The sequence below is a fragment of the Barbatula barbatula genome, assembly GCF_947034865.1.
Source record: "Barbatula barbatula genome assembly, chromosome: 19".
Lineage (NCBI taxonomy): Eukaryota > Metazoa > Chordata > Actinopteri > Cypriniformes > Nemacheilidae > Barbatula > Barbatula barbatula.
The window spans coordinates 18,318,145-18,343,339 of record NC_136782.1 but is presented as its reverse complement, the minus strand read 5'-3'; the positions used below and the strand labels follow the sequence as shown (position 1 = coordinate 18,343,339).

The following is a 25,195-nucleotide window of genomic DNA, read 5'->3' as shown; positions in this document are numbered from 1 at the left end:
TGTTTATAAAGACTTGATTTGATTTAATTACATTCAAATAATAAACATTCAGTTAATAACATTTGGCTTTATGGGTATCGACCCTTTAATTGAACTATATGTATGTCCGATATCTTCTACTCCAGGACCCCAAGGACCCACAGGTGAGCCGGGTCTTCCTGGACCAGAAAAGAAAATAACCTCTGGGTTCCTTTTGGTGATGCACAGCCAGTCTGAAATCGCCCCTGCTTGTCCGTTTGGCCTGACTCAGTTGTGGGAGGGATACAGCCTGCTATACCTGGAGGGTCAAGAGAGGGCGCACACACAAGACCTGGGTACGAGGTGTACGCACACACCATAGAAAAACAATACTAAGTACACGTACATAAGCTTACACAAATACTTTGTTTGTGTTCCTCAGGCCAGGCGGGTTCATGTGTGCGTATGTTCAGCACAATGCCGTTCTCCTGTTGTAATAAGGAAACGTGTGGATATGCAAGTCGGAACGACAAATCCTTCTGGCTGTCCACAACGGCCTTCAGTCCCACACAGCCTCTGGAGGGGCTGGACATACGGCCACATATCAGCAGATGTGTGGTGTGTGAAGCTTCATCACCAACCGTTGCAATACACAGTCAAGACATGTCTGCACCACAATGTCCACCCAAATGGAGAAATCTCTGGACGGGATATTCATTTATCATGGTAAGGAGGATACATAAATAAACAAATAAATAAAATGTAATTAGATCACATGGCATGACATCATCTCTGTGTTCCAGCATACAGGATCAGGGGACGAGGGAGGCGGGCAGTCTCTGACATCAACAGGAAGCTGTTTGCAGGACTTTCGCAGTCAGCCATTCGTGGAGTGTCAAGGTGCACACGGAACGTGCCATTATTTCTCCTCAAGTTACAGTTTTTGGCTGACTAAAGTGGACAATGGGCATTTCAACCCTCCCCATCGCGGTACTGTTCTGCACAATGAAGCGGAACAACGTAATAGCGTCAGCCAATGCAGCGTATGCTTGAGGGTGTGATGCCCACTACAGATAAATGATCAATGGCCCTGAGAAAGCACATCAGGAGGTCAAGTGATCGAAATCTGACCTAGTTTGTGACCTTAAATAATGAACTGCAGGCTGTGAACTTTATATGTTTCCTGAATATGTTGCTGCACAGTCAAACGTAAAATCTTTACCTGGTACACCTTTGTTTCCAATTGTTTCCATTGTTGTTGAACAACCCCAATATGGCAGACGATTTGTGCATAACGGCTTATAGAAACCGCTGCTAAGTAGACATCTATGTATACTCGAGATGCACCGATATATCGGCCAATAATCCGTATCAGTCGATAAAAACACTATCAGCCGATAGTTTAAAAACACCCGATGATCAATCAAAAGAGGAGAGGAAAATTTTATGAATTTGTACGCTGTAGTATGTAGGTAGAACATGTTTGAAAACATCAACAATTTGATGTTCAATAAGAGTCATTTTATTTATTATTAAAAGTTAAGAAATATTAATTCAATCTTCAGATTCAGCATCGCCAGTCATCACTCTGAATAATCGTATCGTTGAATAAATGTAGTATCAATGCATCTCTATACACTGAATATCTATGCAATTTATATCGCAGTCCATACTGTATGAATGCACCTTTGCAAGTGCTAGTTGGTTTTCATTGGATGAAAATCAAGCAATGACTGCGAAATGTTTGTCTAAAGATCACTGTAAAATGTTAACCTCTCTCACTACCTTATTTCTATTCACTTCCATTTATTTTAAAATGTTGTGGTAGTCCCTCACAACTTCATGATTAAGTGACCTTAGTGTAAAGTAGTACCTGCAATTGCTAGCATCAGGCCAGATGGGCTAAAACCAACAAACATACTTACCCTCGTCTCAGGTATTTGATGTCAAAGGAACTGAATCTTCTTACTGTGGTAGCAAAGATTTTTTTAGTGGAGGGATAAGGTTGTGAATGCAATTGGTGTATTGGTTTTTGCATCTTTGTGGAAGTTTTGTTTAATGTAGGCAAAAAAAAAATTCTTCGTGAAATGATCATTACTATTGAATTTCACTGTCATTGGTATTGAACACTGGACAATCTTCCCTGCTTTGTTTTACTTTTTGTTTGTTTGTTTGAAGAACTAACTCAAGCCATTAAAACTAAACTAACACCCTCAGTATTCCACTGTCCATGAACATGGAGGCCTAAGTCTTATAGCAGTTCTTGCTTTAAGCATGGCATGTTTTTGTATGTAAATATGATTGCACTGTTAAAAACGGCTTTGCTTTATATTTTTACTAAATGTTAAGAGTATTTATTTAGCTAGAGATTATTGTGGTGTTATTTTTGGAGGAGAAACAAATTTAACAGCAAATGAAAGATTATCGTTTTGGGTCTGATTTTAATATTGGGACACATGTGAAGTACTGTACCGTTACATCTAGGGATTGAATACAAATTTGAACGATGCTATTGGTTATAACGGGAGATATAGATATGTCTGATTTTTACAACTGAATTGTAAGGTTTCATTTTCACTGTATATTAAATGTCTAATAAAAGTAGTGCTTTTTTCTAATCATTTTCAATAACATAAGGATATGTGAAATGATCTGCATGGGGTTCACATAAATCTTATATTATACATTATTCTATAGTTTAACAGAATTTTCATAAAGCAACTTACAAAATATGTTGACTATGTCAACATATGTTTTTGCATTGCTACAAAAACAGGTAACATGGTAAAAATGAATATCGTATTATTTGTTATGAGACATACAAATCAGATCAGTACAGGTTTACACAATATGGCTATGATGAGAACAGCTGTGATGTAAAACACAGTAACACTTTACAGAATAAGGTTATATTTGTAAACATTCGTTAAAGCATTATCTAACATGAACTAACAAGGAACACAATAATACTGCAACATTCATTCATCTTATTTCATGATCGCATTTACTAATATATTTTTTTAAATGTATCGTGTAAAAATGTATTTTTGTATCTTATAACATTAGTTATTGCACTGAGAACTAACATGAACAGTTGTATTGGCATTAACTAATATAAAAATTATAATGCTCATATTTAATTCATGTTAGCTAATGCATTTACCAATGTTAACAAACAACATTATTGTAAAGTGTCATCAAAACCTAGAAACTTGGAACCGATGCAAAATCATTCGACAAGAACATGAAAATGTTTTACTGTTTGTTTACAAAAATATACTGTCTTGAGAAATTGTTTTAAAAGTTTTTTAAACATTGCAAGTGCCTTTGGTGACACAATAGCAGTAACATTTTCACAAAATTTAAATAACTGGTAAAACATGTTTGCAGATTAAATACACATTTAATATATACTGCATGGAAAAGGCACTTATAAAATCATGCATCTCTAATCACTATCATCCATCATTAAGACCAGTATTTATTACCAGAAAGACACTGTGTACAAACAGAAGTCCTATAATTCAGTCACAACCCTTCGCTGACTCACCACACGTTAAGAATATGTACCAATGCAAATTCACCGGTGACTTCATAAGGCCGCTTTTACCAACAGTAAGAATCACATCATCTTATTTTTGCATTGGTTGAACATTCTTTACTGTAAACCATCTAGCAGTAATTGCTAAATTTGTGTCCCGTGTTATCTAGCAGGTGCTTATCTGTTAAATCTCTGAAGTCGACGCCATCGGACCTCTTCAGCGATTGGGTCAGAGTGGCCATGTGATCTTGTTGGCATAGATCCCCCTGTAAAGCACAAATACCAAACAGCGTGTTGTAACCGCTGGAAACATCAATTATCACAGCCAGCAATACAGGTGGGAACAGCTTGTCAAGTTGCCAAGTGGTTAGTGGGGGGCAGCAACATCACATATACAACGGAAAACTATTCAAATGATGTGGTGGTTGTTCTGGGACACAAATTTAATCCCTCTCACTGACAAACTTTTTCCAAAAGTCACGGAGCATGCAAATCTATACACATATCTCTTTTATTCAGATTTAGTTTTCTGGCCTTCATAACAGCGAAAGACTTACCTCTGTCGTTCAGACTGGCCCTGACAGCTGCCTCATACTGTTCCTCATCTGACAGACCAGCTGTATATGTGTGCTGGGGAGGTGCAGAGGGCATGTGTGTGTTGTATGTGTCCCTGTATGGGGCGTTATTGTGCCTGGGATTAAATGATTGCTGACCATAGTAAGAGTTTGGAGGATATTGTGTCCCATAACCACTGTATCCTGCGGACATAGATGTGATAATCCTTAAATGTTCAATCTAAAGTCAGAGGGGATGGAAGCTTATTGATCATTTTAAATAGAGAAATAGTGACGATTGAAAGATCTGTGAGATCTGTGAGTGTTTACCTGATGAATTGTATATCCGCTGCCTTCCGAAATTGCCATTCACTGTCACAAAACCTAAAACGTCAGGAAACATCTGGTCATGTAGCTAGAAGCATTTACTACTACAGTACATTGTGTTCTTACAGTATATATATATATATATATATATATATATATATATATATATATATATATATATGCATGTTAACAAAACAACAGGGTCACACATACCTGCACATGTTTTCATGAGGCTTCTCAGAGGTCCTTTTGCATAGAGCAGTCCAACCAGAATGCCAGCAAGGTGTCCAACAAATGAGGTGCTTTAAAAACAAAAATGTGTATTAAAAGAATACTGTGCTGTGTATGAGTGTTTTAACTTCGTGCCGTGAATAAAAGTGTCATGCCTACCCTGGGTTCATGATATGGATGAGGATCAACTCCACCCAGCAGGCGTAGTGACTGGAAACCGGCACACCCATAATGTAAGTGGTGCTACCCGGATGATAATGATTATTCACCACCTTCAGCCCAAACAGAACACCTGAAATAAATCATCACGTTTATTTTAGCGACTCATCATTACGCATTGGATAGACCATCTGGTTGCATTTGATGAAAAACGAATTGAATCAATGCGCACTACATCATAACAATTCAAAGAATCCTTGTTCGGTTCTACACTACCGCTCACCAGAGAACCCCACCGCACACTGCAAACTGTACGAGGAATCTTCCGTCACGTGCGTCAGTCCGACCTCCAAGAGCAGGTAGACCAATCCGGTGAGCACAGAGAAGACAGACAGCAGGTATGCGAACCAAGGCCCTCCCAGTTTCCTCTCCAGCTTGATGCCTTTCCAAAGAAGGGAGGCCATGTTGAAGTACAGGTGCATGTCATCGACATGGTGAAACGGAGATAGGAGCAAACGATACCAGTCTCCGTACCAGTATGCCTCACGAACACTCAAACATGTCTGCAAAAATACAGAAACAAAGAAATGTGTATCGTCATCTGCATCTGTGGTAATAGAGGGTTTTTAAACCATATGTCCTCTGTATTTTTGCTGATGGTGTTGGTATTGTAGTATGTACCCGTAACAAGGGTTTGAATGGAAACAGGAATAAATAAACATTGAGTCCCAGTGTTGCCAGAGTAACAGGTGGGATGTTGTCTAAACCCAGCTGGAAAACCTGTGCGGCCAGCAAGAGCAGGCCGAGATTAGATCCCCTCTGTCTGGAGCGCATCTGAAACACAACAGGCTTGTATCAGACTAACACATATACAAATGTGAGATATTGACATTAAAAATGACATGTCGGAACATGGCTCGAGCAGTATTATTAATTACAGTTGAGGGTACTGTACCCTTAATAACAATAAAAGTCAGTAATGAATTTTCATGGCTATAAAGAAAAACTTTATTGAGCAATACGCTATGCATAATAACATATCGCGATCTTTAGCCATAAACAATGCATATATTATACAGATAATATACTAGTGTGCATAATCTATTATTATCAAGCAAACGGACATGTGATTCTAACTCTGTAAGTTTAACTCAACTTACGTCAAAGAAAATGTTCGTCACTTACCATTTTACGGTATATAAAGATATTGATGTTGTTTCAACGGCCTCCGTATTTCAGTTTAAAGTCCTTATGTTACTACATAACTGTTCTGCTTCACACACTTCTTTCTTATATACAAACAGCAGTGAGACACGTCACATTTTACTTTCATTTCTTGCAGTTTCATCATGGGACGGCGTAAACGCGGAAGTGAATGCCGACGTCGTGGTCACGTGGACACGAGGTTTGTTTATGTTGCTTTTTAAACAGTCTATTTATCTTTTTTCGTGGGTCACTAAATTCCACCACAAATATTTTTCCTTGACATTGATGATTAGATGATGTTGTTATTTTATTCTGTTTCATTTTATCTTGAAATGGCACTTTTACGTTACATTTTGTGATGACGTTGAACGTTTATTTTTAGGGTGATGATATATCAACAAATATATATTTTTCCTTAACAACATTTGTGTTCTATATTAGTTACAAAACATGGGTTATTTGTTATTATATTATGTTTATTTGTCCAAATTGGGCATTGTTTCATTCATTTACTTATTATTCATAAATCCATTCATTTCGGGAGGTTCTGAAGCACTTTTTAAGTCCACAAAAACATTAAAATATGTGAACAACTAAAAATCAAAAGATTGATTAGTGTTTGGTTATTTATTTTATAACGAATATACAGTCAAACCAATAATTATTCCTACACCGGATATAATTGTGAATATTTCTTTACTTTCCTTTATATTTCTTTCTTTTTAGTGTAGTTCATGTATATAAATGAGGATAGAAAAATAAAGTAAAGTACTATAAAGTAAGTGATATAATATACCCCAAAATACTTCATACAGTTGACGACCAGTAAAACTATTTTATAGTATAAACTATATACATTTGGGACCAAAATATTCAGACTTTAATTGCTAATTTCTAATATCTAAATGTGTACTTAAATTGAACAGATGACACATTTTCAACCAAATCCTTGAAATACCTTTCTATCAAAGTTATCTGACATCATCAAGATACATTTGTTCTGATACAGTTTGACTCGGAATTATTGTCATATTTTATTACCATATTCTAAACTTATACACTGTAATAATGTGAAAAATGTTGATGGTGTATGTATAATTTTGGGTTTAACTACGTTTTTTTGGATTTAAATCCACTTACTTTGGTGTGACTTCCCCAATATTCCACTAGATGGCGCAGTCGCAATGCATACAGGAATGCTAAAGTAAATGGTTCTAAAACATGTCCCCAAAACAGAACGCATACTTATAAATGCTAACTATATACATTTGTTTAAATAGAAGTATGTTCCATTAAGTTTTGCATATTTCGATGACATAATTACAACGGAGACACGCACCACTTTTATCAAATGTTAACTCGGATTAAATGTCTCTTTGGTTAATTACCTAAATGTACTTTTTTCTGTCGGATAAATTCCTGCATCTGAAATAAAGTAGAACAGTAACATTATGGTTGGCCCCTAAACTTAGGCTATGTGAACATTTACAATTCCCCAGTCCCACATCTTCTGAGTGACTCCGCACATCTGTCGATGTCATTTAAGTCTCACAACTGCAGCTCTCTGGTTTCACTTTAATGTTACTTTGAAACAATTATGAGTCTGGGATATGTCATGCCCAGATTAAACAGGAATTAACCATCAATTTAATGCATATATAGTTACAATGTTTCTTTTGTGAAACATTTAGGCTACGAAATGTTGGAAAAACATATTTACATAGGTTGTGTTACTGCACACGTGCTGCAGAATAGCCAATGAGACTCGAAAAAATGAGCTATTGCATTCACACATACAAACGTGGACAGTTGAGGATGGATTAGCAGCATGAAAACATTGAGCTGGAATTGCATTCAGGAGGAGGGAAATCCTCAAGACATCTGTAGAATCCATTTCCTCACAATCCCTGGGAGGTGAAAATTCTACGAGGTATTTCTTTACACAACATTAACAAAAGTGCTACAAAATAACCATATGACTGTTATTTAACATGTCCAAAATCATGTTTTCAATAATGCCATAAAACACAACTTATCTGTAAAAAGACAGAGAAAAGTAGAGTAGGGTGACAAATTAAGACGACGTCAAAAGACAACATACACATCAACATATACTGATTTACCTGAGCAAGTAGGCAATGACTGTAGAGAAAGACAAACGTATAGAACAAGGCATAAAGCATTCAACACATTTTTGGCACAAATGGAACCCCATAACACTCACTTATCCCCCAGTTAGTATTTTACCAGATGTGTCTCTTGCAGCACTGCGTCTCTCCAGTAGGGGAGTATGTGAGCACAGTGCTGTATTCTATCCAAACACACTTTCTCCTGTTGTCTCAGTCCGTCTGGTTCTTTGTGAGAGTGTGGATATGAAAATGGGAGTGCTTTGCTGTACATCTCTGCAGCTTTGGCTGGCTGCACTGGTCAGTATGACTGGGATCTGTATGGGAGGGTCTGACGGGCCCCGTGGGGTGGCTCTTCCATTCATCTTTGACCTCAAAGCAACCTGCGAACCACCTTGTAAACACGCTGGCATTTGTATCCGAAACAACACCTGCTTCTGTATGAGAGGATATGAGGGAGAGACATGCCAATATGGTAATGTAACTTATCCATTTTATTCATGGTGTGTTTTGTGTGGAGAGAATATTGAAATAATTCAGTAGTTTCTGGTTTTATATATTTTCAATAACAGAGTAAGTTTAAAACGTATGGTATTCAGCACCGAGACAATATTTTACGAGAGTCAACTAAATCCTGGTTTTAGAAGCTAAATCTGTGTGACAAATACTTGCTTCATACAGCAAACTGTCATCCAAAGTGTAAAAATGGTGGAGAGTGTCTGAGACCTGGAAAATGCAGATGCCCTTCAGGATTTGGAGGACTATATTGTCATAAAGGTAAGTGAAATAATTGTATTATAGCTGAACAGGAAGAGAGTCAATAGGTCCAGCCACACACTTTATGTTAAATACAGCATTTATATGTGTTTGTATTTGACAGTGGTTTGTGATGGTGGATGTTGGAACGGTGGTGAGTGCACTGCTGTGAATGGAGAAGCAAAATGTATCTGTCCTTCCAGTTGGACCGGCTCCAGATGCCAAGATGGTTTGTTGGTCTTTATAGTGTTGTTAACATTTTACAAAACCACAGTATTTGAGAGTTTCATTAAGTGAATTTAGACATATTGTTAAGACATATTTTTCCGTCTCTTAAACGTTATTTGCATCCGTGTAATCGCTTGGTTATGATTAAATGGATACATCTATGGATTGTGTAAGATTATACATATTTATATGACGTTGTTTATGTCCAAACATCAGTGTTGATATACAGTGTGGTGAGAATGTGTTTTTCTGCAGCGATCTGTCCACAGGGATGCAGGAACGGAGGCAGCTGTGTTGCCCCTGGAATCTGCAGCTGTCCAGAAGGATGGATTGGTGGGGCCTGCCATACAGGTGGGTTTTCTTACTGACCTAGCGGTCACACTAGGCATATTTTAAAAATTCTGTCATTTTTTTTTTGGTTGCTCAAAACCTGCATATGCATACAGGTTCTGTGGAACACAAAAGAAGATTTTGAGAAATGTCACATTTTACGTCCAAACAAAGGAAGTCAATGGGTCCAGTGTAAATTGGTTACCAACATTGTTCAAAAAAGGAAAGTTATACATGTTTGGAATCACATGTGGATGATTAGATGATGGTAAATGATTTTTGGAAGATCACAGGTCTTCCTAAACTGAACCCTGTTAATTGTAAACAAATGTTTGCCTGTTAACCAAATGATACCGTCTGCTTCTGTGTGCAGCTGTGTGTAAAAGACCCTGCAAGAATGGGGGGAAGTGTGTGTCGCCCGACACCTGTCGCTGTCGAGCTCCGTTCTCTGGACCGCTGTGTGAGGAGAAGAATAAACATGTTTGATGTCACAACGGTCTGACCTCTGACCTCACTGGTGACTCTTCAAAGTGGTCCTATAATGACACGTTTGCTTGTTGAAATGTATTGAGCATGTGAGCGTGTGATGTGTTTTCCACATTAACATTGTACATGAATTCACGTTATTTTAAGTAGTGTTTTTAGAATAACCGTTTGATTTCTTTATCGATCAACAAATAAATGGTTCTAAAAATGATGTGTTTTATTTCATTATTATGAATATTATTAGTCTTCAAATTGGCATTCCAACCGAGACTTCTGTTGTTGACTTTCTTAACTTATAAAAGTGATACCCAGACCCATTTTAGATCAAATGTTTTAATTTTGGCAAACTAAAATACAAATATACTTATGACAGTAGTTCTGGCATGAAACTCTAGATGGTCCTAAAATTAAACCAATCTGATATGATAACTTACTACACGGTGGAGCTGATTGGTTCCTTCCGTATCAGCAGCCAATTAGCTTGCTGCTCTACGTATTATTATAGCAGTGCAGTGAGTTTTAGAAACCCCCAGCTCCACCTTTATAGATCTGCTTTATCGGTGATCATGTAAGCTATGGGGGTTTGCAGTGTGTAATATATTATATGTGCAGCAGCAGCATTCCGTATAGGCACAAAGCAGCCTGTTGTGGATGTATTTGGCAGTAGCAAGTCACCGTACTTGCTACGCCGCAGCAGCATAGCAGATCTGTTCCGCCAAGACCAAATACATTCATATGACATGAACACCACCATGCCAAACCCTACGAGAGTTGTCATGACAGAATTGCATTTATTTAAAACCAGTTTTTAAAACAGTAAAATATTTTTACAAACCCTTTAAAATCTGTGCTCTGCATAACTAAAAAAAGACAAATGTAACCATATAATATGAAACACATGGAGACATCCACACGAACATACACACGCTCATAGACATGGTCCATATTCTTAATCCTGTTCAGCGTCCTGGCGTTTTAGGGCACTGATGCATAATGTATACATGCACACACACCCTTCAGAGCTCTGTCAATATCTACATCATCGGATCTGTAGGGACAATGGAAAAAAGTGAATGATTTTAATACAACACAAACATTGTAATAGCTTAAAGGCAATGCTTTGGAGAAATGCTCACTTTAGTAGCACACGAATGTCCAGTGTAACCTTGGCGACAGTGGCAGAAATTTGGGAATGTGCATTTTCCCCCATTGAGGCATGTTTGACGACAGATTGCTGTTGAAAAAGAAACCGATTAAAAATAATATTCTTCAAGGCAATTTCAATAATGCAGAACGATTTCAGTGAGTGAGTTTAATCAAAATTCAATTCATCAGGACTTACCCGTTTGGCACTGCAGACCCTCCCATCCAGCCGGACAGTGGCATGTGTTTGGCCCAACACACTCTCCATCGTTTATACACTTCTGTAAGCACACAGCTACACACAAACACACACACACACACAACAAAGAGAGTATGTTTTGGTGTATATATTTAATGTCAGACAAATCTTTGGCTAATATCACAACTAGTCAACTATTTTAACTATTTTGGTGTTGGTACATAAGTATACCATAAGTGCATATATAGTCCATACTTACGTATATTGCAAATACTTCCTATCCATCCAGACGGGCAGGAACAGGTGTTTGGACTGACACACTTCCCATTGTTCATACACATGGGATCACACACACCTGTAAGTGAACACGTCGCATGTTGCCAAATGTATATTATATGCTAGACATCTTCAGATTTATAGTTGAATAGAAAGATAAAATCGCAACAACAAAAATGAAAGCTTAATACACTCACTTTTCTGACATCTCTTGCCGGTGTATCCTTCAGGACACGAGCACACATTGTTTCTCATGCACTGTCCTCTGTTTTTACATGGCGGATTACACAGAGCTGTAAAGCATATGCACTTTATTTAATATCACATTGTATCTTAATGATCACATAATAATGAATATTGATAAATCGAGCAGAATTATATATAATTAATAACAGTTTGTTATCAAAAAGATGTACCAATCTGGCATTGTGATCCATAGAAGCCACTGGGACAAGCGCAGGCGTTTGGTTTGATACACGTTCCTCCATTTAAGCACACAGGTTTACAGTCAGCTAAGAGGATACATACATGTATATAAATATTTTTTTGGTGTAAATTTAAAGTAAAGCACAAATATTCGATGAATCAGCACACCTGAGTGACACGTTGGTCCATACCAGCCCGGTTTACACTTACAGACGTCAGGAGAAACACACTCGCCACCATTTTCACAGTGTCTGTTACACACCACTGTAAACATATATCCGAGTTAATCTAAAAAAGCACACGCTTATTTTGAACATCAGCCTTATTTCTTTTTCCGAGATGTGTGATGAAAAAATGTGCACCTACTGGTTTCACATCTTGGTCCCACATAGCCGTAAGGACAAGTGCAGAGATTTCTGGACAAACAGCGCCCCCCATGTTGACAAGGGGGATCGCAGCTGGCTATGAACAAAGCCAAAAAGTGTAATTTACAGCCTTAATAGTCCGAGTTGCATTAAAATGGCATACATTCTTGAACATGGATGAAGTTTATTAAGGCAGTTGACCTTCCTCACAGGTGGCTCCGTTGTAACCCAGGGGACATTCACACACGTTTGGATGCACGCACTTTCCTCTGTTCTTGCAGTCTGGTCGACACACAGCTACCGGGACAATTTTAAAATGTTAAAAATAATTCCTCAAAATGTTAAATGTACCTTAGATAACATGCTAGGCTACCAACCGATGTGGCAGTTGTATCCTGTATAACCCTCTTTACAGGTGCAGGTGTTAGGCAGCGAGCACTCCATATTCCGACCGCACGGGTAACGGCACACAGCTGCGGAAACACGCTGGCAATGTTTTAACAATGTTATGATATCAGGAATCAAGAAAAATACACCGGGATAATGTGTTAACCTCTGCAGCTGATTCCATTTCCTTCGTATCCATTCGGGCAGGAACCACATCTGAAGGAGCCGGACGGTGTGGGTTCGCAAGGCACTTCTGAGAAACATGGGGAATCGGCACAGGTTCTGTTATCCTCAATGAGTGCAGATTCAAACTCTTCTTTATTTAGCTTTACTCTGTTCAGAGTTGATTTTGCTTTCGAGTTTGTCCTGTCCAGGGTTTGTGTGGTCTTTCTGTCAATTGCTGGGGTCCATGTTTTGCTGGGGTTAGATCTTTCAGCTCCAATAGGAAGTTCACTTGATTTTCTGGTAGAGGAAGGTGTGACCAAAGAGGAAGTGACATCGGAGGGTTTGTCGCTTTCCTTCTCAATTGATGTCTGCCCTGCATAGAAAAGATTACACAATATAACTCAGAATTATGTAGTAAATAATATATAAATCATAAAAGTATGTCATTGCATTTTTTGCAAATTAACTTACTGTTTGCTGTCCGTGATGTGCATGTTTGTCCATTGCCATTGAGCCCAGGGGGACACGGACCACAGATGTAACCAGCAGATGTGTATGTGCTCTCAAAACACTGGACTCCAGGGTAACAAGGACGAGTGGAGCATGGGTTCTGGACTTCAGCGTGGCAGTGGTGGGAGTAAATGTTATTAGTTACTGTACTTAAGTATATTTTTGGCTACTTTGTAGTTGTAGCAATTATTAATGACTTGACTACATCTTTTAATAATATAATAATATATGTACTCTTTACTCCACTACATTTGTAATGACTAATGCAATTACACATTATGTTTTTCATGGCACCTACTTGTTTCTGCAGTAGTTTATTTCTGCTACAGAGGAAGCACTGTTGCCATTTACAGGGCATTGCAGGTACTATATCTTGTGCGTTTTGCCCTGACTTACTGAAACGTGTCAACATGCTTCTTTAAAGCAAATGCGGGTACATTATCAGGCAATTGACATGGCTGGTGTTTTATCCGGGAAGAGGACATGACAAAATCAGTATGTCCAGTGCAAAAAGGCTTTGAGTTTTGTAATTTTACTTAACATTATTTTTTTGATCCGTTTTACTGAAGAGAGCTTTTTGAAGGATATTGGTTTCCTTATGAGCACTTGAGCTTAAAGCCACAATATGTAAATTTGGACCGGTACATGGTGCACAAAACAACAACAAAAAGCAAAGCTTAATGACGTTAGGTAATAGAGTGGAATTATGTGACATGTCGTTTTCACCACCCAGAGGCATATGGAGATCGCACATCATGTTCACGGACGAGGTAATGAATTAATTGTATTTTATGTCATCGTAATGAATTAGCTTGCAAGAAACGTAGAATGTAATGCTACGTATGCTGTATTCGGTGGTTTTACAGATGCTGTAAAACCACTTCTGCATTTTCGTGTTGCTGTAGTTTCTCCAACCGGAAACTGATATGAGACAAATGCAAGGGACGGGTCATTATTTTAAATAGGAATTTCTCTGGATTTGCAAATTCTTGGGAACATTCAGGATAATGTAAGTACACAACTGCATGAAATATAGCACACTGTGCAAGTGATTTGGGAATATTTCACAACACCTTTCTTCCATATTGTGGCTTTAACTGAGACTTGGGTGTTTGTAATAGACATTGCAATTTTGAGGTGTTCAGTTTGATGCGATTGTTCTCCTCCCCAAATCAACTGTTTCTTGTTTTTCACTGACATGTCTCTTAAGTGTTGAGGACTAGTGCTGCTTTGAGCCTGCATTCAGTATGAATAAAATACACAAGTCCTGTTAAAATCAGATACTCCAAGACTTTTACTTTTCAGGTTCTCATTATACCTCTGCAGAGTGGTCACAAAGAATTCAATGATTAAATATGGACATCAATTATTGAAATATAGCAAATGTCTATTGTCAGATTTTTAAGGGAAAAAGGGGTAATGCAAATTTCACTGAAAGTGATACATGATTTACTCACCTGCTGAAGGCTTTGGTTTAAAGGAACCGTGGTTATTCTCACGTTGTAAATCAATTCCACGATTACCTTCCTCGATTTTATCCATAGCTTTTCCAAAAACGAGTGAAAAAAAATGCTTATTTTCCTGATCAAACAGCCATTACACCATTAAAGTTTAAACTAAATTCACCAGGTAAAACCGCACGGCAGGTTCTCCCATCCCCGTTGAGGTGGTCCGGACAGGGTCCACACACAAATGAGCCTATGGTGTTACTGCAGGCCACACCTGGATAACACGGATCTGATAGACACTCATCAACATCCACATCACAAATCACACCTGTAGAGAATCGCATCGAAATATTATAATCTTTCACTTTACTGCTAGTATATTAATCAATATGTGCAATACATTAATGATGATTGACCTGTGAGGCCCTTTGGACAGATGCATGCGAATGAACTTATTTCATCCAAACATGTGCCGGCAAGACATGGATTTGACCAGCACTCGTTCAGATCCATTTCACACCTCGGGCCCTCCATTCCAGAGGGGCAAACACACAGGTATTCACCAGAGCCCGGGGGGGAGACAATGCTGGTCACACAGGACCCTCCATGCTCACAGTCACAAGTCTGAACTGAGATCTGAAAATATAAAATTATAATTGTATATGCTAATTTAAGTACAAATATTTCACCAATACTGATCCACTAACCCTATAATGAGTTATATTGAATTACTGAAATGTAAATATTCTGACATTGTGTTAAAGCCAGTTGGCAACCCCTAGTGGTCAAAAGCATATGCGCTAAATTAATATCCAGTTTCATATTATTTCATATTATTTATCAAATAAATTTTTCTCACCTGTACCGCCACCCGTGTCTCTGCATTACAGTCATCAGTTACAGACAGTTCTAAGGTCACTGGTGCGGAAGACACGGCTTTCCACTTGAGCAGACCGACTGGAGAGAGAACAGCATCTCTGGGTCCCGACTGAAGAGTGAAGAGAACCGCAGAGCCCTCGGGATCAGTGGCCGAGAAATGATACACAAAATTCTCTCCATTGAATGTCTTCAGGTTGTCTTGGCCTGCGTTTAACACCGGTGGCTCATTTTCTATAAACATAATAAAGAACATCACAACCTGCATCTTATATTATTTTTGCTGTAACACAATTACTCTTAAAAGCAAATAATTACAAAATGAGTCAAATAAATATAGAGTTTATTATAATACAAACATACTCTCAGCAACAGACCAGCCGTATTTGGAAAGATTCGGTCTGCATGTTAGACACATGCTATTCGGGCTGTGATCTCCCTCTTCATAACACAATCCATCAATATGACAAGTTCCGTTCTGAGGAGATCATTTCATTATTTCAGAGAGCATTCGGAGGAATAAAATTGAAGGAAAAACAATACAAACATTTCAAACATTACAAAAATAATACAAATAGTGTGTATAAACAATCATTACAAAATGTGCACAACATCTGTATCACCTGCTGACTACAGAAGAAACATAATTTTAACAAATCACAGACCATGGTGGAACAAAACCTTATTTCTCTAATATTTCCTGAAAAATGTAGTTTCATGTTGTACAGTACTAGGGTAAAAGAAATATATATTATACTGGACTGTACAACATACTTATGTAAGTGTGCTTGTTTTATGTATGAACCTTTACTATTTAAATATGTTCGAATTTGGAAATTTGGGATAAATTGAACCTTCTGTAATGGTGATGATAATATTATGAGATGCATTTCACAAAAGCGGAAACCAAACTGATTTACAATTTATTACAAAGACCTTGAGGGTGCAGATAACCGTAGAGCTGATTGTGCAAATCTGACACGTGCCATCAAACAGAGTCAGTATCTTTGCATTGCTGAAGCTGTGTCCATCACTAGAAACCTAGAGAACAAACAGAGGTTACTTTCTACCAATTTGTAATGATTCGTAACACAAGAATGAACCACAGTGACATTTACTTTGATTTGCCAACGTGAGACTGAGGGGTGTGACGTGGTGGAGGATTGTGAATTGTCTAAAGGAAGTTGACACTCCAGTGAAGAAGTGCTTTGAAATGTTGCAGAAACCAAATGAGCATCATCCAAAGACCATTGACCATCTACTATCTGTAGAAAGTAATAATGAAACACACATGAAGGCCAATATACTGTACATTACACTTGTCATTACACTCAAACCAATATAATATCCAATACAATATATTTACAGACAACTCAACCTTGAAGGTGAATTTTACTTCAGTTTGAAGCAAAATTAAAGGCGTTTCACCAGGCTTGCCAGGTCTGCGTTTTTTCCTTCAGATTCTGCTACTTTGAAACTATTTTGTTGTTTTGTATAATGCAGGTTAAAGGCTAAAGGATTTTGTTGGTTTAAAAAACAGAATTGTGTTTATGATTATTACCACAGAGTTTTTGTATTTTTAGAAAATATGTGATGTATTTTACAGTTACTGTAAAATGTGTATATAAGTTATTGGAGTGATATATTTTACAGTAAGTTTGGGTATTTGGGTTGGGGTCATAGAGCTATGTTTTGTTACGCAGATCTGGCAACCTTACCATACATAGCCAAAATTCACTGTAATAGTATTTTTTTCACCTTTTCCGTCACAATTTCACACTTAAGGTTATACGACTTTTTGAAGCCAAGACCAAGAACTCTAACAGAGGAGCAGACACCATAGCGAACATCACAAAGCCCTCCGTTCTCCAACTCCGTGATCTCTGGGGTCTCATCTGCAGAAGAAAAACACATTGGGGAACATGGGTGAAATTTAGAAAACAAACTGTTAATAATATAGCATATTATATAATTATAATCAATATTTATATTTATAATATAAAATATTATAGAGAGATAAAAGACATTTAACTTCATTGTAAGTTTTTTTTTTCAAAGTCTTTGCCATAGAACACCTTTACGGTATATTTGTCAACTACCCAATTACTAAAAATATAAATCATGAATTTCCCCTGAATATATATATATATATATATATATATATATATATATATATATTCAGGGGAAATTCATTCTGCATATATAAATATATTAGTGCCAGTAAGTAAGTTGACACTACTACATAGTTGGTTGCAGTTGCACCCGTTTAACATTTTGCTTTAAACGGTCCATAAAATACAACATAAACTATAAAGATAAATTTGAGAGGCAAAATCCTGTATTTTTAATTCAATAGAAATTGCACATTTCTTAAACAAATATTTGTAATTATTATGACTATAAAGGCTATATGTATAATAATTTGAAAAAGAAGCAGATATTATAAAATGCCATTTGGTTTAAAATGGTATCTAGCATGTGCATGTCTACTAAAGATCCACTCACCAGACACCCGGCTGCAATCGTACGAGCCAAACCCAGGGAAGCACGAGCAGCCCCATTCTGTGCACTGTCCGTTTCCACTGCACATGCTCGGACACCTGAGGAGAGTCTGAACATCCTTGCGCTCCTTCCTCCTGCTGACTTCCTCCACCACCCACCTCTCACACTCATTCTCCAGGAGGGGCACGGTGGCACCCAACCAGGCCCGATCGTCTTTTAACTGTTGATCCATCACACACATTTCAACCGCCTGCTCTAGCACCTGTCCTAGGAGACGTCTACAACCCGTTCCCACCGTGGAGTTCCATAACGTTTCCTCGCAAAGCCGCCGAGCCTCCGATTCCATCAGACCCGACTCGGTGGGCCAAGATGGTACCAGTGCTTCTTGTGAACTAGAAGAGTGGTCTTCTGGGAAAATATAAGTAGACTCCAGGTCAGACGTTCTCACATTGTGATAACCACCCTGACGCTTTTCTCGACTCTTAACACGTCTTTGAGTTTGAGATCTTTGGGGGTGCGTGACACGCCTCTGAGTTTGGGTTCTTGATCTGCTACCCTGAGATGGGCGGTGTTGAGGAGATCTGCTGGGAGGGATGGACACCACTCGAGGAGATTGCGCAGACTTGTATTCTGACTTCATGTCGAGTGTAGGGATGATGGAGGGAGATCGGACATGAGTAAAAGCAGAACACTTTGGAAATGTTCCAGATGGTGGCTGGCGTTTTTCTTGTTGGCATTGGCAGTAGTGGCGGAGACTGGAGTTGCTTTCGTAGGTGGGGATCTTATCAAAGAAGCTGCTACTGGGTGCTAGCCTGGGGGTTAAAAAAACATAATAATCAATAAGATGTTTGCTAAGGTACTTCGCAACTTTAGAAAATGTAAAAGTGTTGTTAAATAAGCACAGTTTAAACATATATTTCACAAAATGCATTTAACCCTTGTATGGTGTTCATGTTTTTGTTAGCCTGCCAATGTATAAAAAATCCATATCAATACAGCCATAAAAATATATGTAAAATTACCTCATTCTGACTGCATTCAACACTTTTTGTCACTGAATATTTGTCTTTTTTTTAAACGTTAATGAAAATTGTGTCCCCGCCATTTCCACCATTAACCTGAATAATTACTTCATCATTAAACAACAAGTCTTTCTTACAGTTATTTCACATTTTTAATATGAAACATAACCAAGTCTCACCTCCATGCATTGATAAAGGAAGTGCTGTCCTTCACAGTCTCTCCTCCCTCTTTGTGGAAGTCATTGTTTGGTTTTCCATCATAAGTTCCACACAGACCTTCTGTGTGCCCACGATCAGAGCCCGGGGCTCTCACTGTCAGACTCATTCCCCAGTCAGCCACATCCACTCGAACAAATGCCCCAGATGAGAATGTAATCTGACCGATTAAAAACCTTGTATTTATTGTCATATACAGCAAGAACGTAACAGACTCCCTTGCATAATACCTTACATTATTACCTTTCAAGTTCTATTTTTTTAATAGATGAGAAAATAAATGATCACATACAGTGATTTTACGGCCCTGGTAGGATTCTGTGACGCGAATGCCACCTTTAACCAAGTCTCCTCTCTTCAATAAGAGACGTGGCTTGGTCTCTCCTGGCAACCCGTTACACATGTCAAAGGTAATGACATCACCCCCATCCCTGGCCGTGAAGCCACAGACACATGACGTGGGATATGGCGTCATACTAGCGCATTCCCACTGTCTAACGTGCACCTCGAACGGCCGAGCCGTGCTCCTGTACAGCACAAAGGTACCGATCTGGTAATTGTCATACCTCCTGTAGACAAAAGATGATTTTTGTTTGACTAACACTTTAGTCGTGTCAGAAAGTCATAATGTATTTTTATTCATTTAAAGCAATTACCTTCCGTCAAATGTGATGATGTGAGGGTCAGTAAAAAAGTAACAGTACGACGAGGGAATGTCTTTTACAAGAATCTGAAAGAGAAAGTCTAGATTCAGTGTTTGCAGAGTCAAAACATACGAGAACAGCAATGATCAATTGATTTAAATCTGTACATCTGTGACATTGAACATCTTTTCATTGAACATGTCTCAGATTTGCACGTTTTGTAAATAACTTACATCTTGGGTTATAGGATCTTTTGTTAGTCAGTGCTCTACTTACAAGTACAAATGATATATAAGCTAAATTAAAAACTAAAACTTTAGTTAAACACCCACAAAGACCATTTTATGGAAAGCCATCATCGTGTAAGGCGCTCGTTGCTTTACACGTTTTAGATTAAAAAAGAACTGAGATACCTTGTTGTATACGTGTGATATGTGCAAGATGTTGAGTTATTTATATTAAAACATCTCCATATCAGATGACATTCAGAATACATTACATATTTATATTAATATATGTATGCATATGCAAATGTATAAGTACCTGGATACCAAAAGCATATGTTCAAAAATGCATAAATTAAATTTGCCCACCTGCACACTTTGAGGTTTGTATCCATTCCACAGGAAGTTGCTGCTGATTAAAGGTTTGACGTGTATTTCTGTGCTTCTGTCCCCATCCAGCCATATATCTGTAACAGCACTGTAGTGTACAGAAGCCTTGCTACATACTCCATTACGACAGGTGCTTTGAGGAAGCTCTACCTCACAGGACGACAGGACTAGATCAGCGCCCAGGTCTTCCTCACCTGCATGAAGAAAGTGTCACATTTTCAAAGATTTCAAATATTGGATCAAACCTTTCGATATTCTGGTAAAACAGAAGACGTTCAAAATGGTGAGGACATATTTGTTGCACACTTTTGAGTGTGTATAGTATTTAGTACTATTTAGAAGGATTATGAGTCCAAATATATGAGTCTTACTGAATGAATCTACATTCACATTTTTAATTAATATAATTTTTATGTGAGATGAATAATGATTTATTAATTCCAGGAATGAGAAAATTGAGTTAAATAATAAATTCTACTTGATTTTCTAAAACAATTTGGCAAAATATGACCCCTGAATGTTCTCTACCTTCACTACTGGTGGTAAGATGTAAGGACACAACACATCTCTCTGCAGAACATGGCACAGGTATAGTGGTCCTCACTTCTAGTTCATACTCCTTTTCATTTTCTGAAATAGAGGACGCTTGTGGTTTCAGCTGGAAAAGAATTCATAAACATACATTACATCTACTGGAAATTGTGATACGTTCTGATATGCAAATATTATTGAAGTGAAGGATCTAAAAGCACGTACTTGAATCCCCGCATAAAACTCTTCACTCTCTGCAGGAAGACTTTGTACATCTGGAGAGTCCAGAAAGAAACTAACCACGCTGCAACGGATCTGAGACAACGATATATACGTTACATTTCATGAATATGAATGTGAATAAATGTGAATAATGAAAAGAGTGGTTACCCTGTCTCCGAGACGCAGGTTAATCCCATCCAGCTCGATTGAAGCAAAAGTCTCTATTGTGGTGTCTTTCCTGAGTTCCTCTGTGTTGCCTTCGGGCGACAGTCTCCACCATGTCACTATAAAACCCAGAGAGCTGTTTCCACTGCTGTCATCGAACACACATCTCAGGTACACGCCGATGCCCGACATCTCAGCAGCAATCTGTGGTACTGAAGAGGACGGAGGCTGTGGATCTGAGAGAACAAACAATAAAAGCTTTAATAGTGGAACAAAATATAAAGCTACAGTACACCTTTTTTTGGAATACCACAAATATGTTCCTAACTGGTTCTTGCATGTCTTGTGACTAGTGCTTTTTTTGTGTGTAATAAGAATAAAATACACATTTTGTTATAAAATGTTTGTTTGATGTTCACAACATAAATAATGAATTTTCATTTTTGGGTGAACTGTTCCTTTAACTATGTCTAAGACTTTTGGCCCTAAAATGAGGTGACCATCCTGTCAAGGCAACCACTCACAAATATATGAACATCTGCTAGATTCATTAACAGGAGAAGACGGGGGCAGAAACATTCCAGAATGATTGCCAACTCCAACTTGTTTTGGTGAAATGCACTCTGGGAAGGCAAAATCTGCTGCATTGTCTTTTACTGCACTGTATTTCAAAAGCACTGACCGCTGCAGGAACCGTCACTATTTCTTTGTCCTGGATCACATCCCGTTTGAATGGAGTCAGACATCTCTGTACAAATCAACAGAACATGAAACACATGTTGTATTTAGTATCTTCATGTCCTTAAAATGCTTTTCAAGTCTTGGACAAAACTATAGGGCAAACTCCTATCAATGCTCGTTGGCTATGTTTATAGTTATGTTTCACCATAACATAATATTTAATACCTCATAAATGCTAAACAAAATACCTTCTGCACAATAGCCCATGCATCCCTGCGTTGGTTGAAGCAAGTAAACATAAAAGTCCCCACAATTGCGTACAGTGACGGGCAGTCGGAAAAGACAACAATCTTTACTGCCACTTCCGAGGAACTGCCAGGTCGCACAGGCCCTCAAATGCTTCACCTCTAGGGGGCCTGGAAGACTCTCCCCCTCACCCAGACTGAGCCATATGGGGGCTTGTGTTCCACACCGATTCACCTGTTGGGTTTCCATGAAACAAAAACACAATTTTCACTGGCAAAGTAGGTGTACATCATTTAATGTGGCTTAATATTCAAATTCTTGATGTAAATTCTGACTTCTTGATAAGCTTCACCCTCGGCCTAATGTTATGGCTACAAGATTATTGTTAGGTCGTAACATAAGGTGTATGTTATTAAGCGGGGTTGAGCTAACTTCACAAATCTACTTTACCTCCACACATGTGGTGGGCATACGGGCAGGTTTATCAAAGATCTGAAACTGGTACCATCCGGCAGCAAGTGAATGGTCACAAATGAGCTCTTGCAGAGACGACTGGAGAAGATGCTGTGAGCTGAATGTGGTGCTTCTGTACGGGCTCTGGAGAACAGTGTAACCACCCCGACTGCATTCAGGAGGTTCAACTACAGACAAAACAAACACAACCTTTAAATCACACTAAAGACAAAGTTGTAATGTCATCTCTTAAAAAAACTATACTAATTCCAAAGATTTCCATTAAAACATATGTTTCTAAACATTTACATAATAAACTTTGGACGAAATTGTTATGTTGTATTTTGGGTCTTATTGCTTTAGATAAATATTGTTCTAGTGGTTCCCTTACGCAGTTAATCCCACCAACACATTGTACATTAAAGTTTCCAATAAAACTAGTATATTTATTATTAAATTCCTTACATGTCTCCAAGTTTTGTTTGTTTTAGTTATAAGAAGAAGGGCTTAAGAAGCATGGAGATTACATTCTGAACCCAAACTGTGAAAATAATATTGATAATTTTCGTCCAAAGTTTAGCCAAACAGGAAACATCTGGTGAGATGCAACCAAAAACACACTTACGCACGCACGCACGCACGCACACGCACAGTCTGGTCATTAACCTAAAAAACAGTTACACTGAGAGCCCTTTAATTTCTATACCATTTATATATAAAGAGGTTTTTGTTAGAGCTGGTCTGCAGTCAGTTCATATGTTTCTTTAAAATGAAACGGGAAAAAACCTGCCGTCCTTTAGTCTAAAACTTTTGTGTGCCTCTGTCCAGACGCAAAGGTTAAAATGCAACGTAAGATTAACAGAACGTGAATCGGTCTGCTTACCTTTTTGGCATCTGACGGTGTTGTTTAAAATGCCAAAAATAATAGCGAAGCTAAACCGCGTACACAGCTTTAGACGCATTTCTCTCTCCAAAGTATTCAAGCGCGATTTCTTAAGCACTAATTCAATCTCCTTTGTATTCAGAAGGAAATCGACATCATGATTGTCAGGCTATTGTACATTACACAAAATAAAAATAATGAAAAATAAATATAGCCTATATATAGAGAGAGAGTAACGCGTATTCAGAGTCTTTAAGGTGAACGAATGCTTCCCGAACAGACGCACCTCCTCCCGCTGCTCGAGCATCGAGCATCCCCCATAAATGCCTCATTACCCTTGTTTAATGTTGCAGACTTACCCTGCATACTTTAACAACAGCTAGTATACTGTTTCTGAATAGTATGCACAGTACTATTATATGGGCAACACAACGTATTCAATGGGAATTTTATTATAACGGTGTTTGAGGGTCTCTTCTGGTGTTTGGTGATATTGGTGGGATGTTGTGGATGTGAACAAGTAACATCATTAAATCCTACAGAAAACAGACCAAAACACACTACATAAAGCATTTTTTTATTTCAATATTATTTATACCTTAATGAAATAAATGCTAATATTTCAGAATAATGACAAACAATTAACAGTATATCTCTGCTAATACTGAAAAACAGCTTTCTAATTCCCATATCCAGAGGCCATCTGTTAAACTGTTTTTTATCAAGGGATGTGTGCCACTCCTTCGCAACGATGTGAATAACATTTACGGGATGAAGACTGAGAACCATCTGCTTCTCTGCGAAGGGTGTTGACACGGTGTATGAAATCATTAAATTCTTCTATTTAAAGGTCTTTTGGGCCAATAGCAGAGCTTTGAATTTGATGGAGCGACTATAGGGTACAAAATGAACAGAGGAGTGACATGTTCTCTCTTCGGTTCATCGAAGACAGCTCTTGCCGCAGCATTCTGGATCATAGAGGTTTGGTTGTGCAAGCTGGGAGTCCAGCCAGTAGCGCATTTCAATAGTCCAACTGGACAGGACAAGAGCATTGGCTAAGACTTGCGTAGCAAGCTCGGACAGGCAAGGTCTAGTTTTACTAATGTTTTAGAGGATAAATCTAAGGACAGGGTGGTGCTGGCAACATGATCCATGATCTAAGACGGTCATGCCTTTGGTGTTTTTGTGTGATCTTTTACTGGGTTCTGAGGTCACACGACCCACACATGTTTCTTAAACTAGGATGCTTGTTTCTATCGTTCGAACAGGTTCATGATGCACCTCAAGTCTTGTCAGCTGTTTACGAAAGCTTAACCATC

The 25,195-nt window shown here is 38.2% G+C and overlaps 4 protein-coding genes across 4 annotated transcripts in view; 2 read left to right on the top strand and 2 right to left on the bottom strand.

Annotated features, from left to right (window-relative positions):
* Nucleotides 1-2,562, top strand: part of col4a4 (collagen, type IV, alpha 4) — a 29,425-nt gene extending 26,863 nt beyond the window's left edge. The window contains exons 46-48 of the mRNA XM_079481452.1: nt 126-314; nt 401-684; nt 762-2,562. Of these exons, the coding sequence (XP_079337578.1) occupies nt 126-314; nt 401-684; nt 762-1,019 (731 nt within the window). The 3' untranslated portion in view covers nt 1,020-2,562. The remainder of the gene's footprint in view (nt 1-125; nt 315-400; nt 685-761) is intronic.
* On the bottom strand, nt 2,382-6,162 carry rhbdd1 (rhomboid domain containing 1). Its single transcript, XM_079481453.1, has 8 exons — nt 5,956-6,162; nt 5,452-5,604; nt 5,054-5,333; nt 4,771-4,903; nt 4,594-4,682; nt 4,384-4,437; nt 4,057-4,257; nt 2,382-3,765 (listed from the first exon to the last, which is right to left on the bottom strand). The coding sequence occupies exons 1-8, from the start codon at nt 5,956-5,958 to the stop codon at nt 3,677-3,679; spliced, it is 1,002 nt and encodes a 333-aa protein (XP_079337579.1). The 5' UTR covers nt 5,959-6,162; the 3' UTR covers nt 2,382-3,676.
* Nucleotides 6,163-8,303: 2,141 nt separating this feature from the next.
* On the top strand, nt 8,304-10,105 carry seraf (Schwann cell-specific EGF-like repeat autocrine factor). Its single transcript, XM_079482117.1, has 5 exons — nt 8,304-8,577; nt 8,784-8,879; nt 8,983-9,087; nt 9,342-9,437; nt 9,790-10,105. Exons 1-5 carry the CDS (start codon nt 8,349-8,351, stop codon nt 9,900-9,902), a joined length of 639 nt encoding a protein of 212 aa, XP_079338243.1. The 5' UTR covers nt 8,304-8,348; the 3' UTR covers nt 9,903-10,105.
* Nucleotides 10,106-10,222: 117 nt separating this feature from the next.
* vwde (von Willebrand factor D and EGF domains) lies at nt 10,223-24,191 on the bottom strand. The gene is made up of 32 exons (XM_079480845.1): nt 23,877-24,191; nt 22,991-23,181; nt 22,543-22,774; nt 22,296-22,361; nt 21,617-21,849; nt 21,452-21,541; nt 21,224-21,353; nt 20,675-20,889; nt 20,094-20,167; nt 19,730-20,006; nt 19,401-19,597; nt 18,203-19,011; nt 17,456-17,592; nt 16,816-16,962; nt 16,634-16,738; nt 16,061-16,175; nt 15,681-15,931; nt 15,238-15,457; nt 15,000-15,149; nt 14,831-14,917; nt 13,335-13,478; nt 12,865-13,236; nt 12,689-12,784; nt 12,513-12,608; nt 12,313-12,408; nt 12,115-12,210; nt 11,937-12,032; nt 11,718-11,813; nt 11,504-11,599; nt 11,245-11,340; nt 11,039-11,136; nt 10,223-10,950 (listed from the first exon to the last, which is right to left on the bottom strand). Exons 1-32 carry the CDS (start codon nt 23,953-23,955, stop codon nt 10,942-10,944), a joined length of 5,196 nt encoding a protein of 1,731 aa, XP_079336971.1. The 5' UTR covers nt 23,956-24,191; the 3' UTR covers nt 10,223-10,941.
* Nucleotides 24,192-25,195: the final 1,004 nt, after the last annotated feature.

Bases quoted from the DNA above. Each gene is read 5' to 3' on its own strand.
- vwde (XM_079480845.1), bottom strand. From the start codon at position 23,955: ATGCGTCTAAAGCTGTGTACGCGGTTTAGCTTCGCTATTATTTTTGGC. The intron at 23,182-23,876 runs GTAAGCAGACCG...TTTTGTCTGTAG, and splicing joins CACCGTCAGATGCCAAAAAG to TTGAACCTCCTGAATGCAGT. The intron at 22,775-22,990 runs GTAAAGTAGATT...GAAACCCAACAG, and splicing joins TGCCCACCACATGTGTGGAG to GTGAATCGGTGTGGAACACA.
- seraf (XM_079482117.1), top strand. From the start codon at position 8,349: ATGAAAATGGGAGTGCTTTGCTGTACATCTCTGCAGCTTTGGCTGGCT. The intron at 8,880-8,982 runs GTAAGTGAAATA...TGTATTTGACAG, and splicing joins AGGACTATATTGTCATAAAG to TGGTTTGTGATGGTGGATGT. The intron at 9,088-9,341 runs GTTTGTTGGTCT...GTTTTTCTGCAG, and splicing joins CGGCTCCAGATGCCAAGATG to CGATCTGTCCACAGGGATGC.
- rhbdd1 (XM_079481453.1), bottom strand. The intron at 4,438-4,593 runs GTATGTGTGACC...CTGACGTTTTAG, and splicing joins CCTCATGAAAACATGTGCAG to GTTTTGTGACAGTGAATGGC. The intron at 3,766-4,056 runs GTAAGTCTTTCG...TGTGCTTTACAG, and splicing joins GGCCAGTCTGAACGACAGAG to GGGGATCTATGCCAACAAGA.